Source organism: Oncorhynchus mykiss, chromosome 5 (genome assembly GCF_013265735.2).
Source record: "Oncorhynchus mykiss isolate Arlee chromosome 5, USDA_OmykA_1.1, whole genome shotgun sequence".
NCBI classification, from domain to species: Eukaryota; Metazoa; Chordata; class Actinopteri; order Salmoniformes; family Salmonidae; genus Oncorhynchus; species Oncorhynchus mykiss.
In genome coordinates, this window is record NC_048569.1 from 22,785,667 (window position 1) to 22,802,687 (window position 17,021).

General features: G+C 43.2%; 2 protein-coding genes across 2 annotated transcripts in view; one reads left to right on the forward strand and one right to left on the reverse strand.

The window, feature by feature from the left end:
• Window positions 1-13,755, forward strand: part of LOC110523445 (homer protein homolog 1) — a 30,757-nt gene extending 17,002 nt beyond the window's left edge. Inside the window, exons 2-9 of the mRNA XM_036977064.1 lie at window positions 513-669; window positions 4,599-4,730; window positions 4,837-4,929; window positions 6,065-6,213; window positions 7,303-7,462; window positions 8,884-8,994; window positions 9,090-9,170; window positions 11,613-13,755. Coding sequence (XP_036832959.1) covers window positions 513-669; window positions 4,599-4,730; window positions 4,837-4,929; window positions 6,065-6,213; window positions 7,303-7,462; window positions 8,884-8,994; window positions 9,090-9,170; window positions 11,613-11,807 — 1,078 coding nt within the window. The 3' untranslated portion in view covers window positions 11,808-13,755. The remainder of the gene's footprint in view (window positions 1-512; window positions 670-4,598; window positions 4,731-4,836; window positions 4,930-6,064; window positions 6,214-7,302; window positions 7,463-8,883; window positions 8,995-9,089; window positions 9,171-11,612) is intronic.
• A 274-nt stretch (window positions 13,756-14,029) lies between these two features.
• The window catches only part of jmy (junction mediating and regulatory protein, p53 cofactor), a 59,504-nt gene continuing 56,512 nt past the window's right edge, over window positions 14,030-17,021 (reverse strand). The window contains exons 9-11 of the mRNA XM_036976544.1: window positions 16,626-16,928; window positions 16,420-16,594; window positions 14,030-16,318 (exon numbers count right to left, since the gene is read on the reverse strand). Of these exons, the coding sequence (XP_036832439.1) occupies window positions 16,002-16,318; window positions 16,420-16,594; window positions 16,626-16,928 (795 nt within the window). The 3' untranslated portion in view covers window positions 14,030-16,001. The remainder of the gene's footprint in view (window positions 16,319-16,419; window positions 16,595-16,625; window positions 16,929-17,021) is intronic.

Below are 17,021 nucleotides of genomic sequence, written 5' to 3' on the forward strand. Positions count from 1 at the left end.
ACTAGTAGAAAATCGTTTATCCCTGTTGCTCCTGTTTTAGTACCTTAATGTACCCAGCCAGTCAATTTGATTAACTTCAACATTACATCCATTCATTTCTAGTAAGTGATTTCTGTCTGTGGCTAAGTAATGTTTGTCTTTCTAGTGCTGGTATTAAAAATCCTTGTTAATGTTAATGGGCTCCATCTGGATTGAAGATATCACACACAAATACTGGAACTGAAGAGTGTGTGTGTGTGTGTGTGTGTGTGTGTGTGTGCGTGTGTTTCCCCCTCCCAGTCATGGCCAGTGCTGTGTGCTGCAGGTGACAGTGAAGAATGGATGTGTGTAGCAATCTCTGGGAGGCTGTGTGTGTTACCTACCACACACACTCCACACTCTTACCTCAGCCCTCACACACTCCCAGTACTTTTTTTTCCCATGGCGCAGCTGTGCGAACCAACAACTGGGTGGTGAGTTTAATTCCTATATATATGTATATATATACTGACCCCTCCCTGTCTCCCCTACAGAGAGCAGCCCATCTTCAGTACGAGGGCACATGTCTTCCAGATCGACCCCACCACCAAGAAGAACTGGGTTCCCACTAGTAAACACGCCGTCACAGTCTCCTACTTCTACGACAGCACGCGCAACGTCTACCGCATCATCAGTCTGGACGGCTCTAAGGTGTGTGTGTGTGTGTGTGTGTGTGTGTGTGTTTTGGTGTGCGTGTGTGCGCAGCAAAGTTGTGTAAAAGGAGAGGGAAGATATACAGTGTCTTCAGAAAGTCTTCACATCCCTTGACTTTTCCCACATTTTGTTGTATTACAGCCTAAATAAAAAATGATGCTAAAGTGGAATTATGTTTTTCAAAATGTTTACCAATTTAATGAAAAGCTGACATTTATTGAGTCAATAAGAATTCAAGCCTAAAGTTCAGGAGTAAAATTTGGCTTAACAAGTCAAATAGAATGGACTTTGAGTGCAATAATAGTGTTTTACATCATTTTTGAATGACTACCTCGTCCTTGTACCCCAAACATACAATTATCTGTAAGGTCCCTCAGTTGAGAAGTACATTTCAAACACAGACTCGACCACAAAGACCAGGGAGGTTTTCCAATGCATAGCAAAGAAGGGCACCTATTGGATAAAGAAGGGCAGACATTGAAATCCCTTTGAGCTTGGTGAAGTTATTAACTACACTTTGGATGGTGTATCAATACACCCAGTCACTACAAAGATACAGGCCTCCTTCCTTTTTTATTTCATTTATTTCCTTTATTTAACCAGGTGGCCAGTTGAGAACAAGTTCTCATTTACAACTGCGACCTGGCCAAGATAAAGCAAAGCAGTGCGACACAAACAACAACACAGAGTTACACATGGAATAAACAAAACATACTGTCAATAATACAATAGAAAAAGTCTATATACAGTGTGTGCAAATGAGGTAAGTTAAGGAAATAAATAGGCCATGGTGGCGAACTAATTACAATATAGCAATTAAACACTGGAACGGTAGATCGGCAGAAGATGAATGTGCAGGTAGAGATACTGGGGTGCAAAGGAGCAAAATAAATAAATACCAGTATGGGGATGAGGTAGGTAGATAGATGGCTGTTTACAGATAGGCTAAGAACAGGGGTAATGATCTGTAAACTGCTCTGACAGCTGGTGCTTAAAGATAGTGAGGGAGATGTGAGTCTCCAGCTTCAGAGATTTTTGCAATTTGTTCCAGTCATAGGCAGCAGAGAACTGGAAGGAAAGATGAGCAAAGGAGGAATTGGCTTTGGGGGTGACCAATGAGATATATCTGCTGGAGCGCGTGCTACGAGTGGATGCTGCTATGGTGACCAGTGAGCTGAGATAAGGTGGGGCTTTACCTAGCAGAGAGTTGCCAGAGAGGAAGGAAACCACTCAAGGATTTCACCAAAACATTCTAATAATTTAGCAGACGTTCTTATCCAGGACTTACAGGAGCAATTATGGTTAAGTGCCTTGCTCAAGGGCACATCAACAGATTTTTTTTCTCCTAGTTGGCTCAAGGATTTGTTCCAACAACCTTTCAGTTACTGGCCCAATGCTCTTAACCGCTAGGCTACCTGTTGCCCTAAATCTACACTGGAGTTGCTAAACCAAGAAGACCGGTAAATGTTCCTGAGAGGCTGAGTTACAGTTTTGAATTAAATCTACTTGAAAATCTGGCAAGACCTGAAAATGGTTGTCTAGCAATGATCACCAACCAATGTGACAGAGCTTGAAGAATTTAGAAAATAATAATGGGCAAATGTTGCAAAATCCAGGTGTGGGAAGCTCTTAGAGACTTACCCAGAAAGACTCACAGCAGTAATCGCTGCCAAAGATACTTCTACAAAGTATTGACTCAGGGGTGTGAATACTTATGCAAATTAGATGTCTGTATTTCATTTTCAAGAAATATTAGCACATTTTTCTGAAAACATGTTTTTACTTGGTTATTATAGGGTATTGTGTGTAGAATTTGAATTCAGGCTGTAACACACCAAAATGTGCAAGAAGTCAAGGGGTATGAATACTTTCTGAAGGCACTGTATACAGTGCCTGGTTCCCCCTCAGCAAGGGGAATAGGAGTGGCAACAGGAAGGCTCCCTCAGGCTCAGGGCACGCCATGCTATACATCCCTTAGAATCAATCATGGATTGATGTACACAGACTACATACAGCACGTGAAACACACATCTGTACTTGTGTACAGTATTCCCTCTCTTTCCCACAGGCAGACTTGACACATTTGACCGTCCCTACAGACACGGACAGACAGAACCAAAGATTGAAGGAAGTTGTAGTTTCACTCAACACACACACACTACATTTCCCACATGTGTGTGTGTTTCCATGGCCAATGGTAGTAGCAGAGCCCATGGTTGGTAGTGGCATGGGGGCGTTGTGGCCTGTTCTGTCGTAACAAAAATGATTTTAGTCTTCAGAGGGGTGCAGGGGAGGAGCTATTTTAGTACCGCAACGATATGTAAAGCTCTCCACACACACACACACACACTCTCTACACTGCTTTGCATGTGACCCTTGGTGCTGTAAAGCTAGCGAATAGGTGAACTCAACTGTGGTTACTGCTACTGTGCTGAGCTGGAAATAGCAGGGAGAGGGTGGGCTGTGGTGAGGTGCTGCCTGCCTGCCACTCTAGGATACACTCGTCATCAACATCCACACAGCCCGAAGTAACTAAACTCAGCAAAAATAAACCTTTTTCAGGACCCTGTCTTTCAAAGATAATTAGTTAAAATCCCAATAATTTCACAGATCTTCATTGTAAAGGGTTTAAACACTGTTTCCCATGCCTGTTCAATGAACCATGAACAATTAATGAACATGCACCTGTGGAACGGTCATTAAGAGACTAACAGCTTGCAAACAGGTAGGCAATTAAGGTCACAGTTATGAAAACGCAGGACACTAAAGAGGCCTTTCTACTGACTCTGATAAACACCAAAGAAAGATGCCCAGGGTCCCTGCTCATCTGCGTGAACGTGCCTTAGGCATGCTGCAAGGAGGCATGAGGACTGCAGATGTGGCCAGGGCAATAAATTGCAATGTCCATACTGTGAGATGCCTATGACAGCGCTACAGGGAGACGGTGGTGTTTAACAGCATCATCGGACTGAGCTTGTTGTCATTGCAGGCAATCTCAATGCTGTACGTTACAGGGAAGACGTCCTCCTCCCTCATGTGGTACCCTTCCTGCAGGCTCATCTTGACATGACCCTCCAGCATTACAATGCCACCACGCACAAAACGAGCAGTATGGCTGATTTCCTGCAAGACAGGAATGTCAGTGTTCTGCCATGGACAGCGAAGAGCCCGGATCTCAATCCCGTTGAGCACGTCTGGGAGCTGTTGGATTGGAGGGTGAGCGCTAGGGCCATTCCTCCCAGGAATGTCCGAGTACTTGTAGGTGCTTTGGTGGAAGAGTAGGGTAACATCTCACCGCAAGAACTGGCAAATCTGGTGCAGTCCATGAGGAGGAGATGCACTGCAGTACTTAATGCAGCTGGTGGCCACACCAGATACTGACTGTTACTTTTGATTTTGACCCCCCCTTTGTTTAGGGACACATTATTCCAGTTCTGTTAGTCACATGTCTGTGGAACTTGTTCAGTTTATGTCTCAGTTGTTGAATCTTGTTATGTTCATACAAATATTTACACATGTTAAGTTTGCTGAAAATAAACGTAGTTGACAGTGAGAAGACATTTTTTTATAGACACACAGAACTTTACATAGAACTAACAGGCCAACAGTGTGCCTCGCCCACCTTCCTCTCTCCCTCACCCACTGTGGTCGATGCCAGTAGAGTCAATCAGCCTCACTGGGGCCTCTCCTCTCATTGACGGCTTCCTGTTTAATAATCAATAGGGGTGTATCGTGCACACACACAAACACACACATGCATGCGCACACACACACACACACACTTTTCGTCTGACACAAACACAGATAGATAACACAGTTATTGTTGCTGAAGGAAACCGTTCAGAAAACAACAAGCCCACTCATCTTTTAGGCAAATGGGTCAGCATTGCTTTTGTGATTCATACAACTCCTCTCTCCTTCCCCAGGCAATCATCAACAGCACCATCACCCCCAACATGACCTTCACCAAGACCTCCCAGAAGTTTGGCCAGTGGGCTGACAGCCGAGCCAACACCGTCTATGGCCTGGGCTTCTCCTCAGAGAACCACCTGCTCAAGGTACACACACACATCGCCAAAGTTGAGCTCACAAACACACCACATACACACACACACACAAACTAGTTTAGTCAGTGTTGTCTGTGTCATTGTGGTTCTTTCTCAGTTTGCAGAGAAGTTTGCAGAGTTTAAAGAGGCGGCCCGATTAGCCAAGGAGAAATCCCAGGAGAAGATGGAACTCACCAGCACCCCCTCTCAGGTAGTCCCAACAACACACACCCCTACCTCAGATGGGATAGTTCACCAACACCTACTTACTCACCTTAATTAAAAATAAACCTGTTTCCTCACATTAAATGTAGCTTTTGGACCGGTATAGACTGCAAAGCACCTGGTGTTTTTGTACACAACCCACCACTAACATGAACATTCTGTTACCAGAAAACAATGGGAGTGAATGGACCCCAAGTGATTTAGGTATCACAGGAAGTGATTGGAAACACTACCTGCAAAGCACTACTCATGGATGAGATGTTAAACTAATTCCTAATGGGAGTGTCTGAAGCCAGTACTCTCATGGCAAGACTATAGTGTGTTAACTCCACTGTCCTGGCTAAACTCTCAACCTGGCTTAACCATCCCCAGGTTTCAATTGGCTCATTCAACCCATCTCTTCTCCCCTGCAACTCTTCCCCAGGTCACTGCACTAAAAAAGAATGTGCTCTCAGTACCTCACAAAGTACCTCCCAGAGTACCTCTCAGAGTACCTGTAAAAAAGAAGGTAAAATGGAATCCAAATCATTGTCATCTGACCCCAGTCTCCGATAACCCTCCTGCTTTGCCCTCTTACTCCAGTCCAGTGTTGAAATCCCCAACTACCCCAGGCTAACACTCCAGCCCTTCAGGTGGTCTCCCCACAATGTTGTCACTGCTGTAGAAAAATGGACCAAACAATGTCCATTATACAGTATAGTGTATATTTACCCTAGAATTGAGGTGTTGAATGGCACTGTTCCACTCTTTGGGGAGAACCCTGCCCTCCATGGATTAACCAATTTCTCCCTCTCTCCCCCATCCTAATATCAGATTAACACACAGATTAATGAATCCCTTCTCAGTCTCAGATGAACTCTGATCTCCCAGTGTCAGCTATGCTCCCATAAAGCGATGTTTCTTTTTTCAAGTGAGAAAACAACAAGCTCACTTGAAAACACATAGGCCTACTCACTTGAGAGAAACAAAAACTCACTTGAAACATCACTTTCTGTGGAGTGTAACTCATTGTGCAGGTATTCTCTCCACATTACATCAATATTTTATTTACTCAGCAGTTGAGAACATACAGTTCAACTGGTATTTCTGGTCCTTTAACCTTATTGTTTACATCATGCCAGGAGTCGGCCACCGGTGACCTGCAGTCACCTTTGACCCCGGAGAGCATCAACGGCACTGATGACGAGAGGGGCACCACCCCTGAAATGCCGCAGCACCCACCCGAGCCCCGTCCCGAGCCGTCTCAGAACCAGCTGCCCTTCTCCCACAGGTAAGAACAAGGCTCTGAAGCCAAGGGCTGGAGTAGGGTGTCAAGCACAAAGATAGTTCACCTCAGTGGGCAAGGCATGGTTGGTCAGTGGGCAAGGCATGGTTGGTCAGTGGGCGAAGGCATGGTCGGTCAGTGGGCGAAGGCATGGTCGGTCAGTGGGCGAAGGCATGGTCGGTCAGTGGGCGAAGGCATGGTCGGTCAGTGGGCGAAGGCATGGTCGGTCAGTGGGCGAAGGCATGGTCGGTCAGTGGGCGAAGGCATGGTCGGTCAGTGGGCGAAGGCATGGTCGGTCAGTGGGCGAAGGCATGGTCGGTCAGTGGGCGAAGGCATGGTCGGTCAGTGGGCGAAGGCTGAATAAATGAGCACATTCAGTTCTCTTTGGAAATGGTAAGATAATACCAATTGATACAAAACTATCTTCCAATTCCTTCCTTTAAAACTCTCATCTTCCCTTGTACAAGCTGAACATCCACAGTACTCCACTGTGTTCCCATGTTCAGTCTGGTATTGGTGGGGTTTAGCTGTTCACTGGGACCTCTTATTTAAAAGGAAAATGGCACAGCAGCAGCACCGCGTGTGCGTGGTCTGCTCGCACCTGGACGTGTCGAGTCATCCATCTTTTATTCATGTGGTCCCAGAACCCTGGACAGCAGTTAGGCATTATATCAAAACACTGTGTAGTGCTGATTTGAATTATTAATGACTAAATAAATGGAGAATGTATTTCACTCCCCCACCCCTTCGTATTCCCCATACACGGTTCCCACATGAGTTCCACTCTAGCCTCTGAGGTCAGTAATGCTGATGAACATGAAGTCGAACATGTATTTTTACATTGGTGCTGGAATGGTTCAGTCTTTAGTCAAATGACAGCATTGTTATTTTTTGCAATAAACTCAGGAAAACAATGATTGAGTTTATATCAGAGATGGAGTCTTGATCTTGCAGTCTTAAGACCAGTCGTGACCACAAAAAAGCAGTCTTGGTCAGTTGGTCTTGTCATGTCTCAAATACACTGGGTCTGGGTCTTGGCACCTATGTCTGGGTCATGGTCACTGAAACTCTGCTGAAGTGTCTGTCTGTCTCCAGTTCGTCCAGTATTAACAAGCACTGGGAGGCCGAGCTGGCAGCCCTGAAGGGCAACAATGCCAAGCTGACAGCAGCTCTGCTGGAGTCCACAGCCAACGTCAAACAGTGGAAACAACAACTGGCTGCTTACCAGGAGGAGGCTGAGAGACTACACAAACGGGTAAGACTGACTGACTTCATAAAGGGATACTAGAGAGACTACACAAACGGGTAAGACTGACTTTATAAAGGGATACTAGAGAGAGACTACACAAACGGGTAAGACTGACTGACTTTATAAAGGGATACTAGAGAGACTACACAAACAGGTAAGACTGACTTTATAAAGGGATACTAGAGAGAGACTACACAAACAGGTAATACTGACTTTATAAAGGGATACTAGAGAGAGACTACACAAACGGGTAAGACTAACTTTATAAAGGGATACTGGAGAGAGACTATACAAACGGGTAAGACTGACTGACTTTATAAAGGGATACTAGAGAGAGACTACACAAACGGGTAAGACTGACTGACTTTATAAAGGGATACTAGAGAGAGACTACACAAACGGGTAAGACTGACTGACTTTATAAAGGGATACTAGAGAGAGACTATACAAACGGTTAAGACTGACTGACTTTATAAAGGGATACTAGAGAGAGACTACACAAACGGGTAAGACTGACTGACTTTATAAAGGGGTACTAGAGAGAGACTATACAAACGGTTAAGACTGACTGACTTTATAAAGGGATACTAGAGAGAGACTACACAAACGGGTAAGACTGACTTTATAAAGGGATACTAGAGAGAGACTACACAAACGGGTAAGACTGACTGACTTTATAAAGGGATACTAGAGAGACTACACAAACGGGTAAGACTGACTGACTTTATAAAGGGATACTAGAGAGACTACACAAACGGGTAAGACTGACTGACTTCATAAAGGGATACTAGAGAGAGACTACACAAACGGGTAAGACTGACTGACTTTATAAAGGGATACTAGAGAGACTACACAAACGGGTAAGACTGACTTTATAAAGGGATACTAGAGAGAGACTACACAAACGGGTAAGACTGACTGACTTTATAAAGGGGTACTAGAGAGAGACTATACAAACGGTTAAGACTGACTGACTTTATAAAGGGATACTAGAGAGAGACTACACAAACGGGTAAGACTGACTGACTTTATAAAGGGATACTAGAGAGAGACTACACAAACGGGTAAGACTGACTTTATAAAGGGATACTAGAGAGAGACTACACAAACGGGTAAGACTGACTTTATAAAGGGATACTAGAGAGAGACTACACAAACGGGTAAGACTGACTGACTTTATAAAGGGATACTAGAGAGAGACTACACAAATGGGTAAGACTGACTGACTTTATAAAGGGATACTAGAGAGAGACTATACAAACGGGTAAGACTGACTTTATAAAGGGATACGAGAGAGAGACTACACAAACAGGTAAGACTGACTGACTTTATAAAGGGATACTAGAGAGAGGCTACACAAACAGATCAGAATTGTTACACAAAGAACATAAAAACGATATGATTACCAACACTGTGTATGTCCTCAGGTGACAGAGCTGGAGTGTGTTAGTGGTCAGACGCCAGTCATCAAATCCCAGAAGACTGAGCTCAACCAGACGATAGAAGAACTGGAGTCAGCATTAAAAGCCAAGGAGGAGGTGTGTGTGTGTGTGTGTGTGTGTGTGGGGGGGGGGGGGGGGGGGGGGGGGAATGTAATGTGAGCCCTGTGATTGTATATTTTCCCTCCCTGCAGGAACTAGAGAGGTTGAAAGAGGAAGTGGAGAGTGGTAATGACTTCCAGACTCAGAAGGAGTCGCTAACACATAAACTACAGGTGAGACTAATGAACAACACTACTGTATTGCACTGCACATGACACTGGGCCTCAGATATCTGTTTTCACTGCAGTGTGTACGTTTGTGTTTGTTGGTTTGTGTGTGTTTGTGTTTATAAGTGTGGGTGTGTGTTTTGTCTTTGTGTTTGTCTTTACAGTGCCTTGCAAAGGTATTCAGACCCTTTGGAGTTCTTCATTTTATTGTGTTACAAAGTGGGATTAAAATTATTTTAATTGTCTTTTTTTTGTCAGCAATCTACTCAAAATATTATAATGACAAAGTGGAAGAAAAACTATGTTTAAGATTTATACAAATTTGATTACTTAAGTATAGTCATTGCATAAGTATTAAACCATTTTGATCAGGGAAGTCTAATTTAGTAAAGGAGTAAAAAATCAAATAAGTTACATGGACTCACTCTGTGTGAAATAATAGGGCTTGACATGATTTTTGAATGACTACCTCTTCCTCTGTACCCCATACAACATATGTAAGGTCCCTCAGTCAAGTGTTGAATTGAGGGACCTTACAGTATTGAATTGAGGGACATGTGCTTGAAAGTCAAACCATCTCAATTGGGTTGAGGCCAGGTCATCTGATGCAGCACTCATCACTGTCCTTCTTGGTCACATAGCCCTTACACAGCCTGGAGGTGTGGTGGGTCACTGTCCTGTTGAAAAACAAATGATAGTCCCACTAAGTGCAAACCAGATGGGATGGTGTATCTCTGCAGAATGCTGTGGTAGCCATGCTGGTTAAGTGAGCCTTGAATTCTAAATAAATCACAGACAGTGGCACCAGCAAAAACACCCCCACACCATCGCACCACCTCCTCCATGCTTCACGGTGGGAACCTCACATGCAGAGATCTTTTGTTCACCTACTCTGCGTCTCACAAAGACACTGCGGTTGGAACCAAAAATCTCAAATTTGGACTCATCAGACCAAAGGACAGATCTAATGTCCATCGGTCGTGTTTCTTGGCCCAAGCAAGTCTCTTCTTATTGGTGTCCTTCAGTAGTGGTTTCTTTGCAGCAATTTGACCATGAAGGCCTGATTCACGCAGTCTCCTCTGAACAGTTGATATTGAGATGTGTCTGTTACTTGAACTGTGTGACACATTTATTTGGGCTGCAATCTGAGGTGCAGTTAACTCTAATGAACTTATCCTCTGCAGCAGAGCTACCTCTGGGTCTTCCTTTCCTGTGGCGGTCCTCATGAGAGACAGTTTCATCATAGCGCTGGATGGTTTTTGCGACTGCACTTGAAGAAACATTCAAATTCAAATTCAAAATGTCCCGCTTTGACTGACCTTCATGTCTTAAAGTAGTGATGGACTGTCATTTCTCTTTGCTTATTTGAGCTGTTCTTGCCATAATATGGACCTCGTCTTTTACCAAATAGGGCTATCTTCTGTATACCACCCTTACCTAGTCATAACACAACTGATTGGCTCACATGCATTAAGAAAGACATTCCACTATTTAACTTATGACAAGGCACACCTGTTAAGTGAAATGCATTCCAGGTGACCTCATGAAGCTGGTTGAGAGAATGCCAAGAGTGTGCAAAGCTGTCATCAAGGCAGAGGGTGGCTGCTTTGAAGAATCTCAATTATATAATATATTTAGATTTATTTAACACTTTTTTTTGGTTACTACATGATTCCATATGTGTTATTTCATAGTTTTGATGTCTTCACTATTTTTATACAATGTAGAAAATAGTCAAAATAAAGAAAAATGAGTGAGTAGTACTTGAATGAGTAGGTGTGTTCAAACTTTTGACTGGTACTGGATATCTCTGAATAAAAATAAAGATTGTGCACTGGGCCTTTAATAGTCCTGTATTAGTGGACTGATATAGCCCTTTAGTGCAGGAAAAACATCTGCAGCCCCAAAAATACTTCTGGCAGCTTGATTTAAAAAATTTAAGAATAATAATGTTAGGACAGACACTTTAACCTTGTTTCTTAGGATTTCAATTTTGGTTGTACTTTTTGCCATTTATGAATGTTAGTCAATGTGTTTCTATGGGCTTTAGAAAATCTATATTTTACCAAGTAACTGATACTTAAAGGGGTCCTACAATTCGAAATCAAATAGCTAAATTATCCATAGTACGACCATTTGAAAACAATTCCATATGTCAGTTTAGGACCCCCCCCCCCCCCCCCCCAACGTCTTAGAACGTCTTATCCAGAGCGACATAGTAGTGAGTGAATACATTTGTTATTTGTACTGGTCCCCATGGGAATCCAACCCACAACCGTGACTTTGCAAGCACCATGCTCTCTACCATCTGAGCCACACAGGACCTTTTTAATCACACTTTTTAAGTGAAGATTCCAAGGGGTATGAATATTTTTTCGAGCCACTGTATGAGTATGTTTGCTGTGTGCACACGTTAAAACATCCCCCCCTCCTCTACCCCACCCCCAGGAGACTGAGGAGAGGAACCAGACGTTGGAGGCCCAGCTGGGGCAGTTGGAGCTGCATCTGGAGGGCAGTCAGCTAGAGAGCGAGGCCTTCAGGAAGAGTCTGCGGTCCCTGCTGGAGCTGCTGGACGGGAAGATCTTTGAGCTGACAGAGCTCCGAGACAGCCTAGCCAGACTCATCGAGGACAGCAGCAGCTAGAAGAGACGAGAAGTGCTACGACAGAGCCCCCAAGTGGAGCACCATCGCCACCATAATAACATAGTGACTGGAAAATGAATTGTAGTCAGTGCACGAGGGCACTGTATGAAAATATTCACACACTGCTATTAGTACATACACAGTCATTATTCTTCACTAACATGCACATAATCAAGCATGTGTTGATTATGCCACATGCTTGAACATAATTGTAAATAGATAGACTTGCTCGCTTGGATTCTCTAGTTTTGGCTAATGTTCACTACATATTGCTGGTACACATGTATACTATATGAACATACTCACACACTTTATACACACACACACACTTCAGAGGTCCTGTCGAGGCTTTGCTTGGGCCCTGCCTTCCATCTCTTTGCTCTCCCTGTGGGATGTTCTTTACACATTACAGACTACAAGCTGCTCAAATATCTATTTTCTCTCTGCTTTTTTTTGCCAAGTCTGGCTAGCATTCCATAGGAGAGGATGTTGAATAGGGTGGGTTATTTTGCTTTGGGTTTTTCTTCCATTACAGACACTATTAACAGAAATAGGAAGCCCTCATTTTCTATATTTATTTGGTGCAAAGTTCAGATTAGTTGCTGGTGGATGTTTTTGTTTAATCTTTGCTGTTGTCCGTCATGGGTTCAGGTCTGTTTTCTAACTATTCTGCATATACCACTTTATTATTCAGTTATTACTACAGTACTATTATTGCTCTGGTTGCTATGGAGATATCATTGTCAGCCAAATGGACAGTCCGATTAGATGAGGTCATGGAGATGTAGACAGTTGTACTCACTGATCCTTACAGCGTTTCACTGGACTCTACGGCCGTTTGCTCTGAGGCCCCATCTAACACTGGGCTAGGACTAAGGGTCAGAGGTCAGACAGATGACCTCCCAGTGACCTTTGTTTTTAAATGCTCCTAATGTCCTCCTATCACAACATTTCCATGGAGATTAAAGAAGAATGTGGCATCTTGTCCAAGATTGAGGACCGATCTGGGACAACCTTCTATACTAAATGAGCAATATAAAGAGAGAGCGTCAAGAGTAAAAATACACATTTCAGTCTCGCTTTCAGGTATTTTCCTCCTCTTCTGGGAAATGTAAGGAGAGACGAGGTGGAAACAACGCCAACCCAAGGCCAGAAGCTGGGGTTTGGGTCAGCAGTTACTACAAGTCTTTCCTTTCTATAAACTTTTTTATTACAAATACTAATATAACACATTTATAGTGCACTTGTGAAAATGGAATTGAATGTTTGGGTGAATCCAAAACTATTTTTCTTTATTTTCATTCTCCTTGTTTCTGTTACAACTTGAAGTGCAGTGATTGATTGGTTCCTATGTTTTCCCTTAATTTATTATTCCAGATATATTATAACCACAGATTGAGAATTTTATGAAACAAATTTTTGTTTGAACTTAATGATTTTCATGTCTGGTATGTGGGTGTCAAGGTAGATTTATTATTTTCTTGGTGTAAAAAAAAAAGAAAAACGGGCAATATTTTTGAACTACTTAAAAAGGAAATGGATTTACAGAGACCCTTGTGCATAGCATGTGTGGTTTGCAGAGACATTATTTCCTTTTGCCAAATGTTTTCCTGTACAGAATATGAATTTTGCTGACATTGCCTTTGGTACAAAGATGCATCAATGGTAGCTAACTACGGATCTTTTGTCGGGTTTACTATTGCCAAAAATCTGTGATAATGTATAAAAAATAAAACTATATGTATACCTGAAGAACACTATTTAAGGGCTTGTTGGTTCTGGTATCTTTGAGAGATTTGAATGTGGTTTCTGGGCTGGTTGGCGTTTTCAATTATGATCTGTACTACAATTTGAAAGGGAATAATGTTTGAGTAATAATTTTAAATGATTATACCACATGCTTAAACAATTGTAATTGAGTTTATAGTAAAATGTAAAAAAAAAAAAATGAAGTGTTGTCATTTTTCACTATCTGAATGTTCCTCGTTTTCTCTAATCTGCACTCACTTCAGTTCCTGTCCTGATGCTTCTTGTATAACATCACATCCACTCGCTGCCTTAAAGGAGATTGTTTGGCTGTTTTTTTTTATGAAATACTATTTGTGGTTGACCTCATGTGGATGTGCATGATGTACTAGACCCAACAAAAGGCTGTCTGGTTTGGCCAAAGGCTGAGTTGAGTTCTAATGGCTCTGATGCCAAGTCAAAGAACAGGACAGGAAGACATTTCGGGACTTGGTTTTATTTTGAAGGGAAAAAATATAACTGGGATATATAAAGCAGTTAGGAATGCAATAACAGTAAGACGAGAGTAAAAGGCAAAAGAAAAGATTTAAGCACATATACATTTTGTATGGTATTGCTTTATAAATTCTTACTCCATTTCTTAAATCATGAAGTGTTTTACTCAATAAATACTTAGGATGTTTTTAAGCATGCCAATGTATTCTCAGGATGTACATTACATTATATATTACATTTCAGTTTAATATAATAATATTGCACTTATCTTGTGACGGACTCATCTTCAAATCGGACCAGGCCAGCCACATGCATAAGGTCATACAAGTCAAAGGTTATAGGTCAAACTGTAGTGTTAGCTAAAGACAGAAGAGATGGAAATGAATAATACAAAAGATTTTGCCAATCACGTATAAAATAAACAAAATACATAAAGATCCCAAATACAATGAAGAAAAGTGACAAAAATGAAAGTGATTTTCCAACAGACAGGTTTGTACTGTATATGGACAGGACTAGGAAGGGGGCATCTCAATATAACTAAAATGGCTGCCTCTACACTCCTAAACTTCTCTCCATCTGCACTAAAAAAATATCTGTACAGTGAAAAGCTAATTCCTCTGAGTCAATATACTGTGTTGCTGTCACCTACACACCGTTTATAGATTCAGTGCAGATAAAGGAGAAGAAGTCAGAGATATGCGGACGCTGCAGAAAGTCACATGATTGGGTTTTAACCACTTGCCATGAAGACACAGCATGAAGAATGAGCCCCATATGCTCAGCCTACTGACTCACTGTGGTTAGTTACCAGTACCATACCACTGGTGGATTCAGTGAGGTAAACACAGATAGAAATATAATGAATAGAGCTGACAAGGTCCCTGTTCTACATGACCGACAATCATATCAGTTCTGCACCATACATTTCTATCTGAGCGTTTTTCAAGACCGGAAAAATACAGTACTACCACCTTTGACCTGGCCAAATGTCAACTTGGACAGCAGTTGTACACACAGTCCTTCAGTTCCAAACAGTACATTTTCTCTTCAACATGTCCTTCATACTCAGTGCATGATTTATTACAGTAAACAGAGATTGTTCCTATAGAAATAGTTTCAGTTTTGACAGCTCTTAGATAAAACAGATCAAATAATCAGGCGTAGATAACGTGAAGCGACTCCACGGTAATAGTGGACTCATGAAAAATAATAACAGTGAAAATAAAGCAGTGAAAAAAGAAAAAGAAACACTCCTTAAAAAGAAGGTAAAAGCCCACTTTAAAAACCATCAACAGAAACACGTGTCATGATGGAATTGTAGAGCTGGACAGATCAGCTGACTTTAAAGGGCACTGGTTTTACAGAGAAAAATATCATGACTTCTTGACACCAGGGGTTGCCACGCTCACCCGCAGAGGACTGGACGGTGTGAGTGCAGGCATTTTGTTCCAGCCAAACAATAACACATTTTATTCTATGGGGGGTTGAATTAACATTAAAGAAAACACTCAATCCTGTCAAACGGAAAACCAACTCACCCCAGCAACCTAACCTCTCCAACCTCATAGTTAATTCTATATAAAGGGATCCCAGAACCCTAGCTCTCCAGTCGGTGCACTGACAAGGAGCCTTATTCCCCTGCTTGATCCAGGACAAAGAAGGAATCGAGTGAAGGAATTACTTTTACATAGTGACTTTCATTACTAGCTTCTCAAAGTGCTTGACTATATAGAGCGTGAGGAGTCAGCACAACACAGAAAACCAGGAGCAAAGGCTAGTGGTCCATTACAAAGACCAGAAGAAATAGTAAGAAATAGTTAACATCTCTACTCAGGAAACATCTCAACTCAGTTTTCAGTCTGTCAATGTGGAGCCAGAAATAGTAGATGGTAGTGGCTGAGGTCAAAGGTCAGAGTCCCAGTCGGTGCCGTTGTGTGTGTGTGTGTGTATCTAGTTCTCCCAGTCGGTGCAGGGCAGGCCTTCGTCCTCAGACTCAGACTCAGGCGAAGCCTCCTTGATGCGTCTCAGGGCTTCATGGATGGAGCGGGTCAGAGCGTCGGTAGAGTGGGGGAACAAGCCCTTGGTGTGTCGCTGCTGTTCTGGCCGCGTCCGCACCTTCTTCAACCGGACACCCTGCCGGATCTGGACCAGAATGTTGTTGCTCTCGTCATCGTCTGGGTCGGGGGCTAGGACTCTCAGCTCAGCCTTACGCAGGTGGAAGCTGCCTCTCTTCAGGGAGTTCAGGACCTCGTCCATGGGAGAACTCGCTGGAGAGATGGGAGAATGGAACAATGTTAAAAATCTAGTCAAGTTATGATTTTGATATATTCGTTTAAAATCCAGGTAACAGTATGTTGTCATGTCTGACCTCTCCTCCATTGTGAAGAGTCCAGCATGGCTGTCTTCTTCAGTTTCTTTCTGGCTGTCTGCAGCTGACTGCTGTCAAAGAAACGTGGGGAGAAGGGAGCCAGGGGGAGAGGCTCTGAATCTGACCCAGCCTTGGACTGCCGGACTGGGCTAGTGGGATGAGCCCACTCAACTCCCTCACTGGAGAGGTCATCTAAGGAGGGGGGGGGGTGGGGGAGGAGGAGGGGGAGGAGGTGGAGGGGCAGAGGAGGGAATCGCTGAGAGGGGAAGAGAGGGGGCAGAGAGAGGCCCAGTGGTGCCCCCTAGCGGGGGTAGAGAGACACTCTGATGACCACAGGCATCAGAGGGAGGAGCAAAGAGCTCAGGGAGGTCAACAGTGTCTGTTTGGACACTGGCAGCCAGGGTCTCAGGCCTCCCCGCGGGGGAGAGGGGAGTGGAGGTTTTCCTCCGGGAGTGGCTGTGGGACATACGCAGTCTGCTGGACTTCAGAGTCACCTGACCAGGGAAACGCTGCAACAGACAAAGAACCAACAGTTACATCTAAACACAGCGTCAACCTAAGATGTACTCAACATGAGATGTTTAGACTGTGTTATTCAGAGG